At 37.0% G+C, this 19,256-nt stretch overlaps 1 protein-coding gene across 2 annotated transcripts in view; it reads left to right on the top strand.

Moving 5' to 3' along the window:
- HOOK3 (hook microtubule tethering protein 3) overlaps window positions 1-19,256 on the top strand; it is a 104,596-nt gene that overhangs the window by 32,409 nt on the left and 52,931 nt on the right. For both annotated transcript variants that reach the window (XM_057303337.1, XM_026485726.4), the window contains exons 6-9: window positions 3,305-3,372; window positions 11,152-11,214; window positions 12,611-12,694; window positions 17,734-17,897. In XM_057303337.1, the coding sequence (XP_057159320.1) occupies window positions 3,305-3,372; window positions 11,152-11,214; window positions 12,611-12,694; window positions 17,734-17,897 (379 nt within the window). The remainder of the gene's footprint in view (window positions 1-3,304; window positions 3,373-11,151; window positions 11,215-12,610; window positions 12,695-17,733; window positions 17,898-19,256) is intronic.

Here is a 19,256-nt window from a genome sequence, read left to right as displayed (position 1 = left end):
TAGACAGGGACTACTCTAAACAATGATGAGCCAGTATTTACTATTATACTAGACTATGACTTTCATAGAAGATGGATTTTTTTTTTAAGCCCAAACGTTTTTTTCTTATTCCTTCTACCTTACCCCTACTGACACAAAATAGATTTTTATTTGACTTACACATTTTAATTGTTCTTGTGACAAGTTTAATAATGGTCAACATTGTTTTCTTGAAGCTATGACTAGTATTTGGTCTGTGATCTGAGAGTTTTTTCTAACAATGTATTTATTTCTCTTTGTCCCCATTCCTTTTAGATTTTAGCATGCATGCTCATATAGTAAGTTTTAGTTTGTTTATTCAGTTCAACTCAAGAATTAAAATAGAGAATTTTCTACATTTGTGAGTTTTGTATATTACTAAAATATCGAAATGCTTTTTGTCAAAGGTTAGAAGATTGGTATAAATAAGATTCAAGACATATTAAATCTCTAATTAGATGCTTTGATTTTAAAAGGTGTATAAAAATTTATTTAATATTATTCACTGAATTCAGATAATGACTCTTACGTGTTTATTCTGTTAAGAGATTCATCAACTCTTGGAAGCATATAGCTGTTAAGAGTTGGCTAATTGTATTTACTACAGGGTAGAAATAGGAGAACACAAGGATGTTACCTATATCCATAGTCCTATGGAAAATCAGAGAATCATAATATTTATCCAGCTTCTCACACAGACCAAGTTTCTCCTGTAACACCTAGATTCAGTTTCTCCCCTGAAATTGTATATAAGTGATGAAAACTTTAACAGGATTTTAACATCATATTTATCCAGAGGGCATTCTCTGTTTTCAGAAACATAGTTGAGAACTAAGAATCAAAGTAAATGAATTTCTGAGTTCAGTATTACTTGTCACTGCACATTTATGATGGATAACGTGAGGCTTACTAAAGTGGATCTTCCATTTGCTACCTGACTGACATTGAACTAGGCACTCAGCCGCTGTTTCTTCATCTACAGAATGAGGATGCAAAACCTGGTGGTCATGAGGAGTAAATGAAATTGTATGTGCGTATTTCCTTTGTAATCCGTAAAGCACTATACAAATAAAAAAGGCCTTATGTTTAGATGAGTTTTTCAGTTACTGGAAGTAAGGAGTGATTGCTCGGAACATTGACCTAGCATACATTTATTTAGGCCATCTGACTTCTCAAATTGGGGAAAATAAATGGTGCTAAAATTGAAAAAGCAAAGATTAGTAGTAGGAGACACACTAATAATATTTACTGAGTGTCTCTCTTCTGCCTAGTACTCTACTAGGTACTAACAATAAAAAATACTTTTTACACATGAGGAAAACTAAGTATTCTAAGACTTGCCCAGGATTTCTGGTTTCTGAAAGGCTAGGCAAGGACAACAACCCATGTCTCTCCATGTTTAAACATCATATTCTTTATACTAATCTGCTGTAAATTCTGGCCCTGAAAGCTAAGTTTTCCAGATAATCTCGCTGACCTAGCACACCTCATTCTCAGCACTGCCTCATAGATCTGCACCCAATAATCATATATATTTGTATTTTGGACACTAAAGATTTGTAGGGTTTTTGTTTCTGTTTTTGCTTTTCAAAGATTGTACATTAACATAGTTCTCATCATCATTTTATCATGTAGCATTTTACGGTGTTCGCGGGGAAGGGCCTTGACGTGGCAACACCGCTTCTTAACTAACGCTTCCCCTCTCACACCTAACTAACTTCCTAACCTCCCTGTTCCCACTGTGATTTTCTTCACTTCCAATAGGCTGTCATTAAATTTTCCTTCCCCATTATCAATGCCACTGCTTTTTCTTTTCCATGTTCACAGTCTTTTATTTCAAGGGCTGTTTAGTCATCCTAGCTTTGCCATTTTCTCCAGAGCCTTGGGATTCTGTGTTTGGTACCTCTGAGCAGAATATCTAAAAGCACTACTTTGTGTTCCAAGACTTACAGGATGCTCCTTGTTAACAGAACAGAACAAAAAATTGAGCTTGAAATAAAGGATTTTTTTTTCAAATAGTGGTCCTGATACATTCTTACTGTTGTCCTAAGAAATGCCTTTGATATAAGTGTGTTGTGTATATTTGTATGTGTCACCACACATTTGATTGGGTACAAGTATCCTTGGAATAACACTTGCTTAAAAATATGTTTTTGATTAACGAAAAGCTTTGGCATTAACAACCGGAATGTCAGAATGTCATAATTTAGTAGTGCTGCCAAAATACTTTGGTTTATTTTAATGAGTTATCCATCACGCAAAGCATTATACAGCTTGGCATTCCAAATTCATGAGTCTCTTACCAAAAGATCACTTGAACAATTTCATCATGCAATACTTGAAGTGCTGAGACAAGTTTTTGGTGTATGTATGGAGAGGTTTCTTTAGATGTATAGGGAGAGAGGCAGGTTGAGGCTAAAATTCCCTAATTACTTTTCTAAATGTTTCTTATTTAAGACATATTTACCATATTTGTTAGAACCCAGCTGGCCTGTTGATATTTTTTGTTCGTTTTGTTCAATACCACGTTGTCCATTCATTGTTGAATTTGCAAATAAGGAAAACTACTTCTAGGGCTTTTTTAGAAGGCAAGAAATTATCTTTTCCTACTGACAGCTAAGAAATCCTTCTCTTTTCTTGGTAGTGGTGAGGGTAAGTAAGATTGACGAAGTTGGTATTTTAGCTTATTAGTGATGTGTATATTTTAAAGCCCAGGGTTATGCAATATTTGTTTAATTATGGTATCACTTTCTATCTTCATTTTAATTCTTTGTCCTATGCAGCGCTGAGGTTTATTAAGATTTTTCTATTCTGTAGTAGAAAGTATTAAGGTAGGAATTGTACATGATGCAATGCTTTGATGTCACACAAGAATAAAGCACAGACATCAGAGTTTTTTTTAACCTGTGACAAAGTATAATGTGAAAGACAGATAATTTTTAAATTTTTAGGAATAGTAATAAGGAGTTCTTTCCGTCCTGGCTTTAGGCTTTACCATTTCATTGTCTTACATTCCTAAGAGACTGTATTCCTGTGACCTTTACCTGTAGCCTCAACTTTGTAAGTAATGGTGATGTTGGGGGGGGGGGTTATCTTAAGGAAAGAGAAATACTGTGATTTTCGGCCTTTACTTTACCTGTGATGCATGTATTTAACCACATACGAAGAATTCCTGGGAAGAATGAAAACATAGAAAACTACTTACAAGAATTCATGAAGTGTGAGCCTTTACTCCTTGAGTATCTTTAACTTGAACAGTGACATTCCAGATTGTTCTTGTTTTCAGAGTACATCCAGGCCATTATGATGATGGAGGAATCTGTTCAACACGTTGTCATGACAGCCATTCAAGAGGTATGTTGGAGCTTTATGCTTACTGTTTGTGAGAAATTAAAGGAGCAAACTGGAACGTAAACAGTAGACGTAGAAATTTTAAAGAGATTCTCCTCATTTTTTGAGAATTTTTTTCTTTGCACTTATGATATAGCTTGCCTCATTTTTATTTAAAAATATCGTACATTTAAATTTGTCATTTGTATTTAAATCTCACACATTTGTCTTGTAGATATAGCTATTCAGTAACTACTCCTAATTTTTAAAAATGCCCCAATGAACTAAAAATAGTAGACTAATTCCTAAAGCCATTATAAATACATATCTTAAACCAGCAGTCTACCTTACACTTAATTATTGGTTTCTTGTTTGGCAGAAAGTGGGTCTTCCAACTCCAACCATACCCCAAGCTATTTCTAGACAAATATTTATACCGAAACTGTAGGGGAGGAAAAATCTTTTTCTTCTGCCTATCCAAGTTCTCAGCTGAGACCTCTGTATCAAAGGACAGATTAACAAGAAAAAGGATACAGATGTATTTAATGTAAGTTTTACATGACATAGAGACCTTCTTAAGGAAATGAAGACCAAAGAAGTGTTTATTTTTTATTTATTTTTTCAAAGAAGGGTTTAAACCTGAGTGTTTTGGTGCTAGGTTTGATGAAGAGTGGAGAATCATGGAAAAATATGATAGGACAAACAAGGATTTGAGCTAAGAGTAGTAACCTGGTAGAAACAGCAGGTCCTGTTGATTCAGAATTCTTTCAGAATCCCTCTTATCTTCGGAGAAAAGGATGCTTCTTTCCTTTGAGTATAGGGAGGGCACCTCTCACATGAGGCTTTCATGACCTGCTTCAGGAGAAGATAGAAAATCCTTCCTGTACCTGCTATTTCTGCAGTTCCCTTCAGCTTGAAGTATTCAGTGTGCCAAGGTACTATACTTTGGGGTAGCAGGCCTTGAACTCCATCAAATGTGAAACATAAAACTATAAAAGTAAAAATAAAATGTAGATTAATAACCAGTTGACCTCAGGATGTGAGAATTTTTTAATCATGAAAGCAATGGAACAAACCGTTAGGGATATTAGAGGACAATGTAGGACTTGAACATGCAACTGACAGAGAAAAAAATACAAAAGACAATGTGAAAAGTGCTAAGTGCAAATTAAGTAAAGTTGTGTTTTTTTAAAAATAAATCCAGGTGTTCCCACTACCCCCTCAGGGTTCTGATTCACAGAACTCAGGAATGATGACAATATTATTATAGCAAAAGAATACAAACCGGAACCAGCTCCCCCCACCCCAAAAATGCATACCGTAAGGTCTAGAAGGTCCCAAATGCAAAGTTTCTATTGTTCCCTCTCCATGGAATCAAGACTTATCACACTCCCAGCACATTACTGTGTAGCAGTTCCAAAGTACTGCCAACTGGGGAGGCTCACCTGAGTTTTCATGTCCAGAGTTTTTATCGGGCTTTCATTATGTAGGTATGATTGATTGTATCAGTGACCATGGGGTTGAATGCAGTTTCCGGCTCTCCTCCTCCCCCTCCCCCCCCAGAAATCAGGCTGATTATCAAGTGGCTCAAAGACCCAGTCCTCTGATACTTGGTTGGTTTTTCTGGCATGGCCAGCCCCCAATTTGAGTCATCCAACTTTTTTTTTTTTTTAAGATTTTATTTATTTATGTGACAGAGAGACAGCCAGTGAGAGAGGGAAAACAGCAGGGGAGTGGGAGAGGAAGAAGCAGGCTGAGTCATCCAACTTTTTAGCTTACACTACCTAGGGGCCCACAAATAACAAAGATACTCTTATCAGTAAGGAAATTCCAGAGATTGAGAGGCTGCTTGCCAGTAACAGGACAAAGACCAGCCAAATTCCTTACTATACAGGACCTTTCAAAAAGGCAAATCTTTGAAAAGATGGTCAGTTTATCAGTCAGCTCTGATGGTAGGAAGATAAACTGGTACATCTTTTTAAAAATATTATACTCTTTTATATCATATGAGATATTAGGTCATGAGTGTTAAAATGTCAAAATAATGATCTCTCAAGCAAGATGATAGAAGTTATTTTGCTCTTAAGTGGTCCTGGATTCTGCGCTGTAGTCATCAGGGACCTAGCTTTCTTGTTTCTTACTTAGTCTGCCATCCTTAATGTGTGTTTCCCACTTAGTGCCTCAGCTGTGGCTTCTCAAGTTCAGCTATCACATTCCCTTTCCAGCCATCAGGAAGGACTGGAGGAAGAGTTAGCCACTTCCTCTAAATAAACTTTCAGCAGTTCTCACCCATATTAGCCAGATATTACTCACGTAGCCACACAGCGAAACCGTGGGAAATGTGGTCTTTATTCCGGGTAGTCAGAAAACCAGCCAAAATATGAGAAGTCTGTTACTAAGCAAAAGTAGGAAAAAGAATAAGGGGCCACTCACAGTTCTGCCTTACTATAATTGATCTGTAATTCTGTTTTTAGGAATTTATCCTAAGGACATCTGAAATACAGAGATACATAATAGTAATAGTAATGGCAGACATTTATCTCAAACCTGCTGTGTGCTAGGTAGTGCTGGTACTTACTAAACACGTTATGTCTATTAACTCATTTAAAATTCACTACAGTTATAGTTAATGCCACTGAAATGTAGACTTAAAATTGTTAAAATGGCAAATTTTATGTTCTATATCTTTTACCAAAATTTAAAAAAATGAAAATTTAATATTTTGAGGTATAGGCTGTTATTGTCCCCATTTTATAAAAGGGGAAACTGAAGCATACATAGTATGAGTATCCTCGAGTTCACACAAAAAATAGTGGCAGAGTTAGAACTCAGGTCTAAGCAGTCTGGGTTCAGAGCCCATGCCTAGACTGTTTATTGTTTATTTCAGCATTATTTTCTAGTACTGAAACATTAGAAGTAACCTAACTGCCCAGCAGTTGGGGCACAGATAAATAAATAAATTATGGTAGAATAATATATTGGCATATTGGGTAGCATTTAAGTATATTTTTGAAAAATATATAACAGTGTGCGTAAGGCTTATTAGGGAAACCAAGCACATGAGCAGTATAATCCCATTTCTGTTAAAAATAGAAATTAAGATGAGTGAAAATGACAAAATGTTAGCCATCTCCAAATGGTTGGATGTTCTATGCTCTTCTGTATTTGCCAATTTTTCTAAAATTACAGGTTTGTAATTATAATCAGGAATATTTTTAAAATTAAAATCTGTGACCAATGATTTTTAATTCTATGAATCTAGCCCAAGGAATTATTTAAAAATTCAGACCAAGATTGGGCACAACAGTGTTTCTCAAACTGTTTTATATAATTTTTTTGAAGTTTGTTTATTTAAGTTAATCTCTACTAGACCCAGTGTGGGGCTTGAACTCACAACCCCAAGATCAAGAATCACATGCTCTTCCTACTGAGCCAGCTAGGAACCTCCAAACTATTTTATATTAATAGAAATACGACAACAGTGTGCATCCATTGGGAAGCAAGTGTTTAGGGTACCTACATCTTGCGGAATATTATATAGCTGATACTGATTTGTTTTAAAAACTTTTTCTTAGGGGGCGCCTGGCTGGTGCAGTCGGCTGAGCATCTGACTCTTGGTTTTGTCTCAGGGTCCTGAGACATGACACAACCTGAGACAAAACCAAGGTCCACACCCCGTGAGGCTCTGTGTTCAGTGTGGAGTCTGCTTTAAGACTCTCTCTTCCTCTCCCTTTGCGCATCCCCCTCCCTACACACACACACACGTTCTCAAGTGAGGGACACCTGGGTGGCTCAGTCGGTTAAGCGTCTGCCTTGGGCTCATGTCATGATCCCAGGGTCCTGGGATCGAGCCCCATGTTGGGTTCCCTGCTTGGTGGAGAACCTGCTTCTCCCTCTCCCTCTGCTGCTCCCCCTGCTTGTTCACTTGCTTGCTTTCTCAAATAAATAAATAAAATCTTAAAAAAAAAAAAAGTTTAAAATGTCAAGTGAACCAAGCAATATATTAAATTGTACATACAATTAGATTTTAAGAATAGATGGTATGTCTTTTATGTGCATATTCCTTTTATTCATTTAGCACATACCATCAAGCACCTAATATGCACCAGGAGCTGTAGTACGCATTCGGGATGTAATTATGAACAAGACACACCTGGTCTCTTGCCCCTGCAAAGTCTAAATCTCATGGGAGAAATGGCTAACCAAGCAATTCACATACATTCAAAGCATTCAAAATGAAAAGTACCATGATGGGAAAAATACCAGGCGTACCGCAAAGGAGTAGCTAAACTCAGTTTGGGAACTTAAGGGAAGGCTTCTCAGAGAAGGTGGCTCTTGACTGAGCATGGAAGGATGAGATGAGATAAGGAAAGGGCAGAAATTGTTCTAAAGTACAGGAGGCGAGAGAAAGCAAGACCTACGTGGCATGTTGGATGTACTGAAAGACGAATGCCTGTAGCAAACATGGTGAGGTAGGGAGTGTTTAGAAATGAAACAAGAGACCTAAAATCATTAGAATATTGAGCAGTTTCATTAGGGAGTTGGGATTTTGGTAATCAGTGAATAGATTTTAAGGAGAAAATACATTTAAGTCTATATTTAAGAAAATCTGTATGATGAGAAGAATGGTTTGGAGGAAAACTGGACTAGAAGAAGGGAGAGCAGTTAAGAGACCTCGGTAATTATCCAGTGAAGAATGATGGAAGCCTGAACTAGGTTATGGCACTCAGGGTGGAGACAGGTGGACAGATTTGAAAATTATAGGAGCTTGAATCAATAGGTTTGGTGACTGATTGGACTTTGGGGGAGAAACGGGGTAGCTGCATAGAATAATGGAAGTAAGAAGGGCTTCTGTTAAATGGTAGTCTTTTTTTTTTTTTTTTCTTCAGGTACATTCTATTTATGTTTCTTTTTTCAGGTATTGCTGACATTTATTTACTGTGGTAAAATACACATAACAAAATTTGCCATTATTGACATTTAGTATGTTCATAATGTGCAAACATTACCACTATTTTGTTCCAGCACTTTCTCCATCACCACAAAAGGAAACCCTGTACACCCACTATACAGGCAGTTCTCATTTCCTCCTCGCTCCAGCCCATGTCAACCAGTAATCTGCTTTCTGTCTCTGTGAATTTCCCTATTCTGGATATTTCATTTAAATGGAATCATATGATATGTGGCTTTTCGTGTCTTTGTTCATTTAGCATAATATTTTTCAAGGTTATTTTGTAGCATGTATCAATACTTGTTCCTTTTTATGGCTGAATAATCCATTGTATGGATGTGCAGCATTTTGTTTATTCATCAGTTGAGGGACATTTGGGTTGTTCCTACGTTTTGTCTATTGTGAATAATTCTGTGAGTGTTAGTATAAGGGTTTGTTTTTTTTTAACACCTGCTATTAATTCTTCTGGGCATATTGAAATTGAAATTCATTTATTTTAGCACACAAGTGGGAGGGGCAGAGGGAGAGGGAGAAACTCAAGCAGGCTCTGTGCTGAGCGGGTGTGGAGCCTGACGTGGGACGCCATCCCATGACCCTGACATCATGACCTGAGCTGAGGAACCAGGAGTCGGACACTCAACAGACTGTGCCACCTAGGCACTTCTGCCCATCTTTTTTATAATAGCCATCCTACCAAAGAAGCTGAGAAGAGATTGGGTCAGGGAGCACAAGTGGAGGGATTAGCCTTCAATGGGAAGAATAGCAGTTGTCTTACGACAAGATTGAAAAAGGAAAGGGTGGCATGAACATTGCCAGTTTTGTGGATAAGACATGGGAAATTCTTATTTGGAGACAGGTTTTTCTGCTGAAGAGTGCGGAGGTTTGAGAAGTAGAAAAGGTTTAGAATAATCTCTCAAAGGAATAAAGAGACTGCTGACTGAGGAAGCATTATTGTACATTTGGGGCAACTTTAAAGGCCCAGTTGAAATTGGAAACTATTAACAGTGTTTTATGATTTAATTTTTTTTTTTTTTCACTTTCTCAGTACTTAGCAATCTGGTGTATGGCCAGAAGAGATAGGTAGGTAAATTGATCTTAGGCTAAGATTTTGCTAGGAAGAAGGAATGGAAGATAAGAAAATTGAGATATTAACAAAGGTCACCAAGGTAATAGACTGAAAAGTCTAGACTAGAAATAGAAGGTAGTTGGTTAAACAAATGATGAACCATGGAAGCTAAAGCAGGGGACGGAAATTCCCAAAAATAAGATGATGGTGTTAGCAGAAGGAGGAGGAGTAAATGTGAGCAGGCAAAAACAGTAATGTTTACTATAAAGTCTAGAGTAAGGAAGGAAGTGAATATCAGAATGATGGATTCTCATTAGAAGCCCCGGAGAAAGGAGGGAGGTATAGAGCTTGGAAACCTCAAATTGAGGAGCACATAACCTAAACGTTATTGAGAGAGACCAGGGTTGAGAAAAGGTGGTATTCAGAGTGTGGGACACCTAGGTTTTTATTCAGAGTTGTCGCTGTGTTATGGTGAGGACTTAACTGTAACAGTGAGAAAAAGAAAAAGACTGGGGGAAAATACTCCTAGACTTTCTCCTACCTACCTCTGATTAGGTGCTGCCTCTCTGAGCCTGTCACAGCCTGTGTCACACGGTAGTATGCTTGTCTTTCTCACTTGACCTGTGTGTGCTACACCCATGGATGGTAGCTTCTTAAATGTTCAAAATTATAAAGGTGATTGTTTCTAGATGGTAGAATAATGGTTTTTTTCTTTTTATATTTTTATGAATTGTATATTCTTTACAGTGGAATGATTTTTTTCAGTTGCAAGAAGTCTTAAAAATCTTATGATTGTCACAAGAAAAACATAAACACTGAAAGCAGTGTTTTTTACTCTTCCTGAGATTTTTTTTTTCTAATTATGCTGAAGGACTTTGAACTCTTCTCATCGGTTAGTATAGAGTAGTGATTCTCAAACTTCAGTATGTATCAGAATCACTCGGAGGACTTTATTAAATATGTTGCTAAGCCCTAACCTCAGAGTTTCTGAGTCAGTACCTCTGGGCTGGGACCCAGTTATTTGCATTTCTGAAGAGTTTCCAGGCAACGCTGATGGTTTGAGAACTTCACTTTGAGAACCTCTGATAAGGAGGAAAAAATACAGCTGAACGTAACGTTTCAGTTCTCTCCAGAATGATGCTGAAGGCTGAAATTACAAGATCTCTCAACAGTGCATCCCCACATTTCTAATTGTCCCCCTTTCTTTTGTCCTTCAGACAGAACATAAGGAAACAATAGAAAATTGGAACCATTTGAGTCTGCCCCTGACATTTGTCACAGTCAGAATTTTATCCCCTTCTCCCCCAAACCCTCACACGTTACGGATCCTCTCTTTGCAACACAAGGGTGAGAGAGGCTAAGACATAGATGTGTGTGTGTGTGTGTGTTATAAACATCAGCCGTTTCATTTTGGCTAATATTGATGTTGCCCGTATTTATTCTTTAGATAGATTTACTTAAGTGTTGCTGTTTTTTACTGAAAAGTCAGTTTTAAAATATTTAGCCACTTTTTAAACTTAAAGATTTGTCTTGATTCTTATGACTGGGCTTACAGTGAAAACAAGCACCAGAATTTAGACCTGTAGTTTTAAATGAAGGCATTAATCCTGGGATGAAAAAAATTTCAGACTGAAAAGTTTCAGTGTATAGGAAGATGTTCCTTTTACATTTGTGTTTTCATTTTAATTTTTATAATTCTGTAGTGGCTGGGTGTTCGTGTTGTCTAATATATTTTATATGATGTAATTTTGCCTCATAGTTACAATCATTTAAATCTTAATTTCAGCTGATGAGTAAGGAATCTCCTGTCTCTGCTGGAAACGATGCCTATGTTGACCTTGATCGCCAGGTATCTAATTTTGCATTCTTTTTAATCCATGTAGAGTTTGAAAAGAATAAACTTTAGATATTAATGAAAAGAATGCTTCAGTTGAATTTGCTTATAAATTGTTTTTTACTTAAATTCAAGACTTAAGCTACTTTACTGGTGGATATTACATATTTGTAATTAAATTTATAATTCGTAATTAAAATATTGCATGACACACTTTAAAATGAATTTAAGTCATTGTAATTCGTGTTTGCTAGTCATGATTTTTCTTTTTTCCTTGGCGATATCTTTCTGTATGCCACATTTAACACAACAATGCATTCCTGGAAAGTGGCATGCATTTTAATCTTTTGATTTACTTATAATACAAAATACCTTTTATTTCACATGAGTTTTCCGTTGCAGATGTCTCCTCCACCCTTCATCATTGTGAAGGATTGAACAGTCAGTAGATAGTTAAATGCACTAAGAAATCTGTATTTTTGAAGGAATTCTGTATTTTTGAAGGAATTCTGTATTTGAAGGAATTCTGCCGTGTATTCTTGCGATTTTAACCAAAAAGTTATTTTGTAATTTTAATTATTGCTTTCCAGTAAAATGCGACTTACATTGTCAGTTTCTGTCCTGAGACATCTGTTCCAAAGTGTGAATAGACGTGTTATCCTCTCTCTTTTCTTCCCAGTGGTTTCTAAATGTTTTGTAGGAAAATCTTTGGGCATGATTAAATTTTAACCCAAGTTGTAATTTGCTTCCCTTACTTTGTGGTGTTAAATTTTAAAGTTGTTGCCTTGTATGAATTTTTTTTATCTGTATTACCCAGAAGTTTGGTCACATGAAAGGAAAAGCTAATATAATTTTTAATCAGTTTTTTAAATTAAGTAATCAGTTTTAATTAATTAATTTGTCCACGCTTTGCTAACTTAGGGTTTATTGGACTCAACTCAGAAATGTTTGGTTTGTGTTGAGAATCAGAATAATAAAGTATTTTTAAAACTGTGTTATACAAATTAACATAAAGGTTTAATACGACTGAAGAACATGTGTTGAAATAGTATATAGTTCAACAATTGAAATGCCCATACTCTAGAACCTGCATATTTTATCAAGGGAAAATTCCTCAGTTATTACAGAATCAACATTACCAAGAATCATGTAGCCCAGATAGGAAGGTGTAAGGAAACGTGATAAGAGGAAAGAACCAGATTCAGAATACAGAAAAGACAAGACTTAAGACTAGAAGATAATCGAAGTTAGAAATGGCTGCTTTGGACTCGTCAGAAGAGCTCTCGATTTCTCCCTGCCCCTCAGAAAGAAATGAGAGGAAAGTGTTTTAATTGCTTACTGTGCCTATGTAGTTATTAATTGTTGCTACTTCATATTGAAATGTTTATTGTATCTCTTTGTTTCTAACTAGTTGAAGAAAACTACAGAGGAACTAAATGAAGCTTTGTCAGCAAAGGAAGAAATTGCTCAAAGATGCCATGAACTGGATATGCAGGTTAGAGATCTTTTCTGTGTACCACCTATTTGAAATGCACCACTGTAAGCAAGACCAAACATACTATGTACTACCATACAGTATAGTTTGGCTATCATGCAATCCTAATTAATGAAAAAGGAGGGGGGGAACAGATTTTTGGTTAAAGATAGTAGACTCATCAAATATATTAATTTTCTTTCCTTCCTGCAACCCCATTAAATTGATAATAAATGAAAATGGTATAAGGACACAAGAAAAGAAAGGAGGACTATCTGTGCTAGCTATAGAGAGGGGTGGGGAGATTTTTTTAAAGCCCTCATTTGTAGGGTATGCCAATATCCCGTAGTAGATACTCATAATTTACATAAAGTCCAGCTCTTTATAGATAAGCCCTAATGTGAAGCTTATGAATGCATAGCTTACAGTTGCCCTTGCTTTGATTACTTAACTAAGGAAAATCTGCATTACAAAAGAGAAAGCAAGATAAACAGGAAAGTAGTCCTAGAGGAAGTGGAGAAATTTGGGGTAGTAGCAGAGATTAATCGAATCTATTTAAAACCCTCAGTGAAATTAGTAAAGATACTCCATCTGGGACATGATGCTAAAATCAGAAATCAAACACTTAAGTAAATTAAAAATAGAATTGTTAAAGTAAAAAATTTAATAGGATAAAGTTTAAGAAGGCTCTTACAATTAAAAAAAATAAGTAAAAAATTATGTGCGATTTACCTCAAAATTATGGAGATGGGGGATGGAAGGAAAGGTACAAATAAGACATAATTGGCCATATTTTGATACTTGTTAAAGCTGGGTCATGACTACAGAGTTCATAATGTTTTATAATAGAAACATTTTACTTTGAAAGGCAGAGGTGTTGGTCATTGCTGTGGTTACCTGTAGGAGGAAGTGTAATCATAGCACACTTGCTGGGTCATACAGTAATGATATTTATCTAGTCACAATATAAATGCCATTAATTGCTTTTCAGAATTTCGAAAACTTTACACAAATGCTAAGATTAGTAATAATAATGAGTTGATTATTTTTATGACTAGAATATAATCTCTGATAATATAACATGAAAGTTATACACTAGGATTACCATCTGTTTTTGTAGGTAAAGGCTTATTGTAGCACAGCCCCGCTTCTTCACATATTATCTGTGACTGCTTTCATGCTACAGTGAGAGTTGAGTACTTGCCAAAGAGACCTATAGCTCTCAAAACCTAAAATATTCACTGATTCTTTATGGAAGAGCTTACCAATCCTTGGTATAGACAGATTGCAAAGTGAATGGCAGGGTTGCAGAGAAGTTAAGAGAAGGGGTTGGCCTATAATACATTTAGCTCCGCAGAAAACAGTAGTAACCCACTTGATAATGTGATCTCTAAAGTAATAATATAAACCAATTTCATCATTTAGAATTGTCTGTAGAGAAATGTTATTGCCAAAGTAAAAGTACAAATGAGAGCAGTAGATGAGGACAGGAGACAAGAGGGAAAGGTAAGGTCACTAATGTTCTTGCCTTACCCGAAGGGAATCAAGAACCACTTCTGAGGCACAGCATCCATTACATGGCTGGTTCCTTCTAGTCATCCAGTTTCAGCTCAAAATCACCTGTTTTATTGGTCATAAAATATTAATTGGGCACTGAGATGTGCCCAGTACTAGATTAGGCCTCCTGGGAATGCCTTCCATGGTCCTGTGGTCCATGCTCCATATAGTAGCCACACAATGAACATTTGAGTGAGTGAATGAACGGGTAGGGGATTGAGTGAAAGGAGTCCATAAGTACTTGTTTGGGATTGCAGAGATGACCAGTAAAGGAAACAAGAATAGTGATATAATTGTATTTGTGGAAAGGAAGGATGACACAAGTAGGTATAGTTTAATCTGTCAGAGGAGTCACTAGATAATGTCTAAGGTTGATGAAGCACGAAATGGTGGTGTAAAACACTTAGAAATGTAAAATACCAGTCCAAAACAGAGAAGTTAGGAAGTTAAAATTAGTTGTCTCTTCAAGTAGAAAAACTCAACAGGAAACTAACTTTTCATTATAAGCTCCTTTATCTTGTCTGATTTTTTTTTTCTTAAATCATGTTGTGTATTATTTTTCATTACAAACATATCTCAGAGTTATTGTGGGTTTGGATTAGGCTTTGGCTGAAGGGAATGTTGTGGCTGGTTTGATCTTCTATCCAGAGCACTAAAACTTTCTCTGTATCCGCAATAAGGCTGTCTCTTTTTCTTATCATTTGCACGTTCACTGGAGTAGCTTTAAACTTTTAATTTCCTTCAAGAACTTTTCCTCTGCATTCACAATTTGGCTAAACTGGTACAAGGAGCCTAGGTTTCAGCCTCTCTCAGCTTTCAAAATGCCTTCCTCATTAAGCTTAATCATTTCTAGCTTTTGATTTAAAATGAGAGATGTACAAGCTTTTACTTGAATACTTACAGGGCATTGTAGGGTTATTAATTGGCCTAATTTCAATATTGTTATGTCTCGGGGTATAGGGAGGCTTGAGGAGAGAGGCCAGTGAGGAAAGGAACAGCTGGTCAGTGAAGCAGTCAGAACGTTCTCAAAAGTTATCAATTAAATTCACCATCTTATATGGGCATGTTTTGTGGCACCCCAAGGCAATTACAATAGTAACATCAAAGATCACAGATCACCGTACAATAATAATGAAAAAGTTTGAAATATTGCAAGAATTATCAAAATGTAGCAGAGACATGAAGTGAGCAAATGCTGTTGGAAAAATGGTGCCTGTAGACTTGGTTGCCACAAACCTTCAATTGTAAAAATTGCGGTACTGAAATGTGCCGTAAAATGAGGTATGCCTGTAGTGTCCTTTTTCTCTGTGTGTGAAAAAGACTTCTGGCAAATATATAGGCATACCTCATTTTTTAAAAAGGAGGAAAGAGCAGAAATGAATGAAATAGGCCAGTGCCATGGAACAGAGCCACTGCTCTGTTCTGAGAAAAGACTCATGCATTTATGGAAATCTGACAATTATAGAGCTGGCATTTTAGCTTCATTTATTCAACAAACATTACTGAGTACCCATTGAGGAGTGTGTGTGTGAAGTGGAAATCAGTCTGGAGAGGCCTTATAAGCCTTTGTAAAGATTTTAACTTTGAGTAAATGGGAAGCCATTGGAGGATTTGAGCAAAGTAGTCATGTGATCTGAGTTTTGTTTTGATGGACTACTGGGGCTGCTGTATGGAGAATAGACTAAAGGGAGGCAAGGGTCAAATTTAAGAGACTAATTAAGAAGTCGTTGCAGTAATCCAGGCAAAAAAAAAAATATGTTGGCTTAGATCAGAATTTTGGGCTGGTAAGTGCTAAAAATATGTGTGAAGGTAGAGCCAGTGATATTTGCTGACAGATTGGATGTGGGTATGAGGTAGAGATGTTAAGGACTATGACTGAGCAACTGGAAGGATAGAGTTACTTTTCACTGAAATGGGAAGGACTGGAAGGACTGGGGAATGAGGAGTAATTAAGGGCTCCACTTGGACAATTTAAATTTGAGATTCCTATTAGACATCCACATGGAAGTAATACCCAGTTTAGGGTTCCAGATGAGAAATAGAAATGTGCAAGTTGTCACTGAATAGATGATGTTTACAGCCATGAAGCTGGAAGCCATCACTGTAGGGAAGGAAAGCTGTAGGGCACTCTAACCCATTAGAGGAATTGAGTAAGGAGAAAGAGAAGCCTGGTAGGAAAGGAGAGTAAGGTGTCCTGGCAGCCAAGTGAGAAAAACTGCTTCAGGGAGGAGGATGTGATCGGTTGTGTCATGTGTTGATTATTCACAGTGACATGGAAGCGTCAGTAGTGACCCTGATGAGCAGTTCTGTGGAATGGTGGGGCCAGTAGCCCAACCAGAGTCAGCTCAAGAGAAAGTGGGGGGTGGCAAGTGAGAATTAGAAATGACAGTTAACTTTTGTTTTTACCACTTTATTGAGCTATAATTAACATATAATAAACTGTTCGTATTTAAAGTGTACAATTTTGATGCATGTTGGCATGTATGAATGTGTGAAAACATTACCACAATTAATATAATGAACCCATCACCCTCGAAAGTTTCCTCATGACTCTTTGTATTCCCTCTGTAGTCCCCAGCTCTGCTTTGTCACTATAGATTAGTTCATATCTTCTAGAATTGCATATAAAAAGAATAATACATTGTATATACCCTTTTTATATGTCTGACTTCTTTCATTATTTTGTGATTCATTCATGTTGATAGTATCAGTAGTTAATTCTTTTTTTTATCACCAAATAGTATTCTATTGCATGAATATACTAGAATTTTTCCATTCACCTATTGCTGTTTGTAGTTTTTCTCTATTATAAGCAAAACTGCTGTTAACATTCTTTATAAGTCTTTGTGTGGCCATGTGCTTTTATTTCTCTTGAGTAAGTAAATACTGGCTGGGTCATGTGGTAGTTGCATGTTTAATTTTTTTGGAAAATGCAAAGCTGCTTTCCAAAGTGCTTGAAGCATTTTACATTCTCACCAGAGATGTATGAGATTTCCATTTGTTCTACATCTTTAGGGGCGCCTGGGTGGCTCATCGGTTAAGCATCTGACTCTTGATCCCAGCTCAGGGCATGATCTCAGGGTCATGAGTTCAAGCCCAGTGTTGGGCTCCACGTGGAGCCTACTTTTAAAAGCAAAGGGAAAAAAAGTTCTACATCTTTCCCAACACTTGGTATAGCCAGTATTTTTTATTTGAGCCATTTTAGTAAGAGTGTATAGGTATAACATTGTGGTTTTAATTTGCATTTCCTTAATGATTAATCATGAGTATCTTTTTGTGTGCTTAGTTGCCATTTACATATCTTATTTGTGAACTATCTTTTTAGATATAAAGAATGAATTCTTGCTTACTCTTACATATTGCTCTGCCTGTGCAATATTCCAAAGTAATATAATAAAGTGGCAGTTGATTAAAACAGGCTTTCATAATGGTAATTCACAAGTGATTATGCTGATGCCAGTGTAATTGGAAGAAATAATTGCTGTCTTCCTGTATTCTAACAGGTTGCAGCATTGCAAGAGGAGAAAAGTAGTCTCTTGGCAGAGAATCAGGTATTAATGGAAAGACTTAATCAATCTGATTCTATAGAAGATCCTAACAGTCCTGCAGGAAGAAGGCATCTGCAGCTCCAAACTCAGCTGGAACAGCTACAAGAAGAAACATTCAGGTAAAAGACCACTCACTAAAGTCCGATTTCTAAAAATCTGGTAACTATCTTTTAATGTTAAAAATGTAATGTTAGGACTTTTGGGTAGCTGCAGACCAAGGAGGATATGAAATAAACAACTTCCCCCAAATCTTCCCACATGACATGAAACAACTTCATGTCGAGGAAAAATCTGTCAAAGCTACACCCTCGGCGGCACCTGGGTGGCGCAGTCAGTTAAGTGTCCAATTCTTGGTTTCAGCTCAGGTCATGAGATCAATCCACACATTGGGCTCTGCACTGGGCATGGAGCCTGTTTGGGATTCCCTCTCTCCCTTTCCCTCTGTCCCCCCACCACACCCCCAAACAAATAAATTAGAAAAAAAAAAAAAAAAAAAACCACTACACACTCATTATTACCTGAAGACAGAAAGCCTTATCTGAAATGTAACTGTGAGGAAAAGAAACATGAACCACACATCCCACACACCTGTCCCACCCAATCCTGCTAGGTGCTTGGAGGCAAGTAAAGGCAGACTAACAAAAAAATTAGAGGAAGACAGAAAAACACTAGTGAAGGGACCTGTGGGTGAGTTGGAGAGATCACCAGAAAGATTAAATTCACTCAAAATCTGGAACTACTTTTAAAATAAAAAAAAGATTAGACTACATACTGCAGGGGAAAATTTTCATAGTTAAGTATGTCATCTTAAAGGACCAAACACCATAAAAACATAGAGGCACTGAGTTTAAAAGAGATTGGTGCCCTTTGCAGGCACTTGGTGTAAAGAGACATAATATAAAGACCAGGTGCCTGATTCATAGAGACAGACTTATTTAAAAGGCAAGCTGATTTAAAGGGACAGTCTTCTAAACATCATCTCGGAAAGGAAAAGGCCATGGGGCGCCTGGGTGGCGCAGTCGTTAAGCGTCTGCCTTCGGCTCAGGTTGTGATCCCGGAGTTATGGGATTGAGCCCCACATCAGGCTCCTTCTCTGGGAGCCTGCTTCTTCCTCTCCCACTCCCCCTGCTTGTGTTCCCTCTCTCGCTGGCCGTCTCTCCCTCTGTCAAATAAATAAATAAAATCTTTTTTAAAAAAAAGAAAGGGAAGGGCCAAAAGGAAGGGAGAAAGAATGGCCCTTTGGCGATTGGATGGTGAAAGGGAAAAGAAGAAAAGGAAAAATTTGGTGTCCTGCCAGACAAAACAGAACCACAAAATTGAAGGACTTAGCAGTAAGAAGTAGAATATCTTGCCTTAACAGGAAAGAATAAAAATGATTCTTAAGTCTTTTCTAAAACTTTAGAAACAGTCCACCTCCTGTCGTCTACATTAGCAATTCAAGATGTGGTCTGAGGACCCCTTCACGTTCACTGAGACCC

This window comes from Ursus arctos, unplaced genomic scaffold, assembly GCF_023065955.2.
Source record: "Ursus arctos isolate Adak ecotype North America unplaced genomic scaffold, UrsArc2.0 scaffold_27, whole genome shotgun sequence".
NCBI lineage: Eukaryota > Metazoa > Chordata > Mammalia > Carnivora > Ursidae > Ursus > Ursus arctos.
This window is presented reverse-complemented; position numbering and strand designations above follow the sequence as displayed.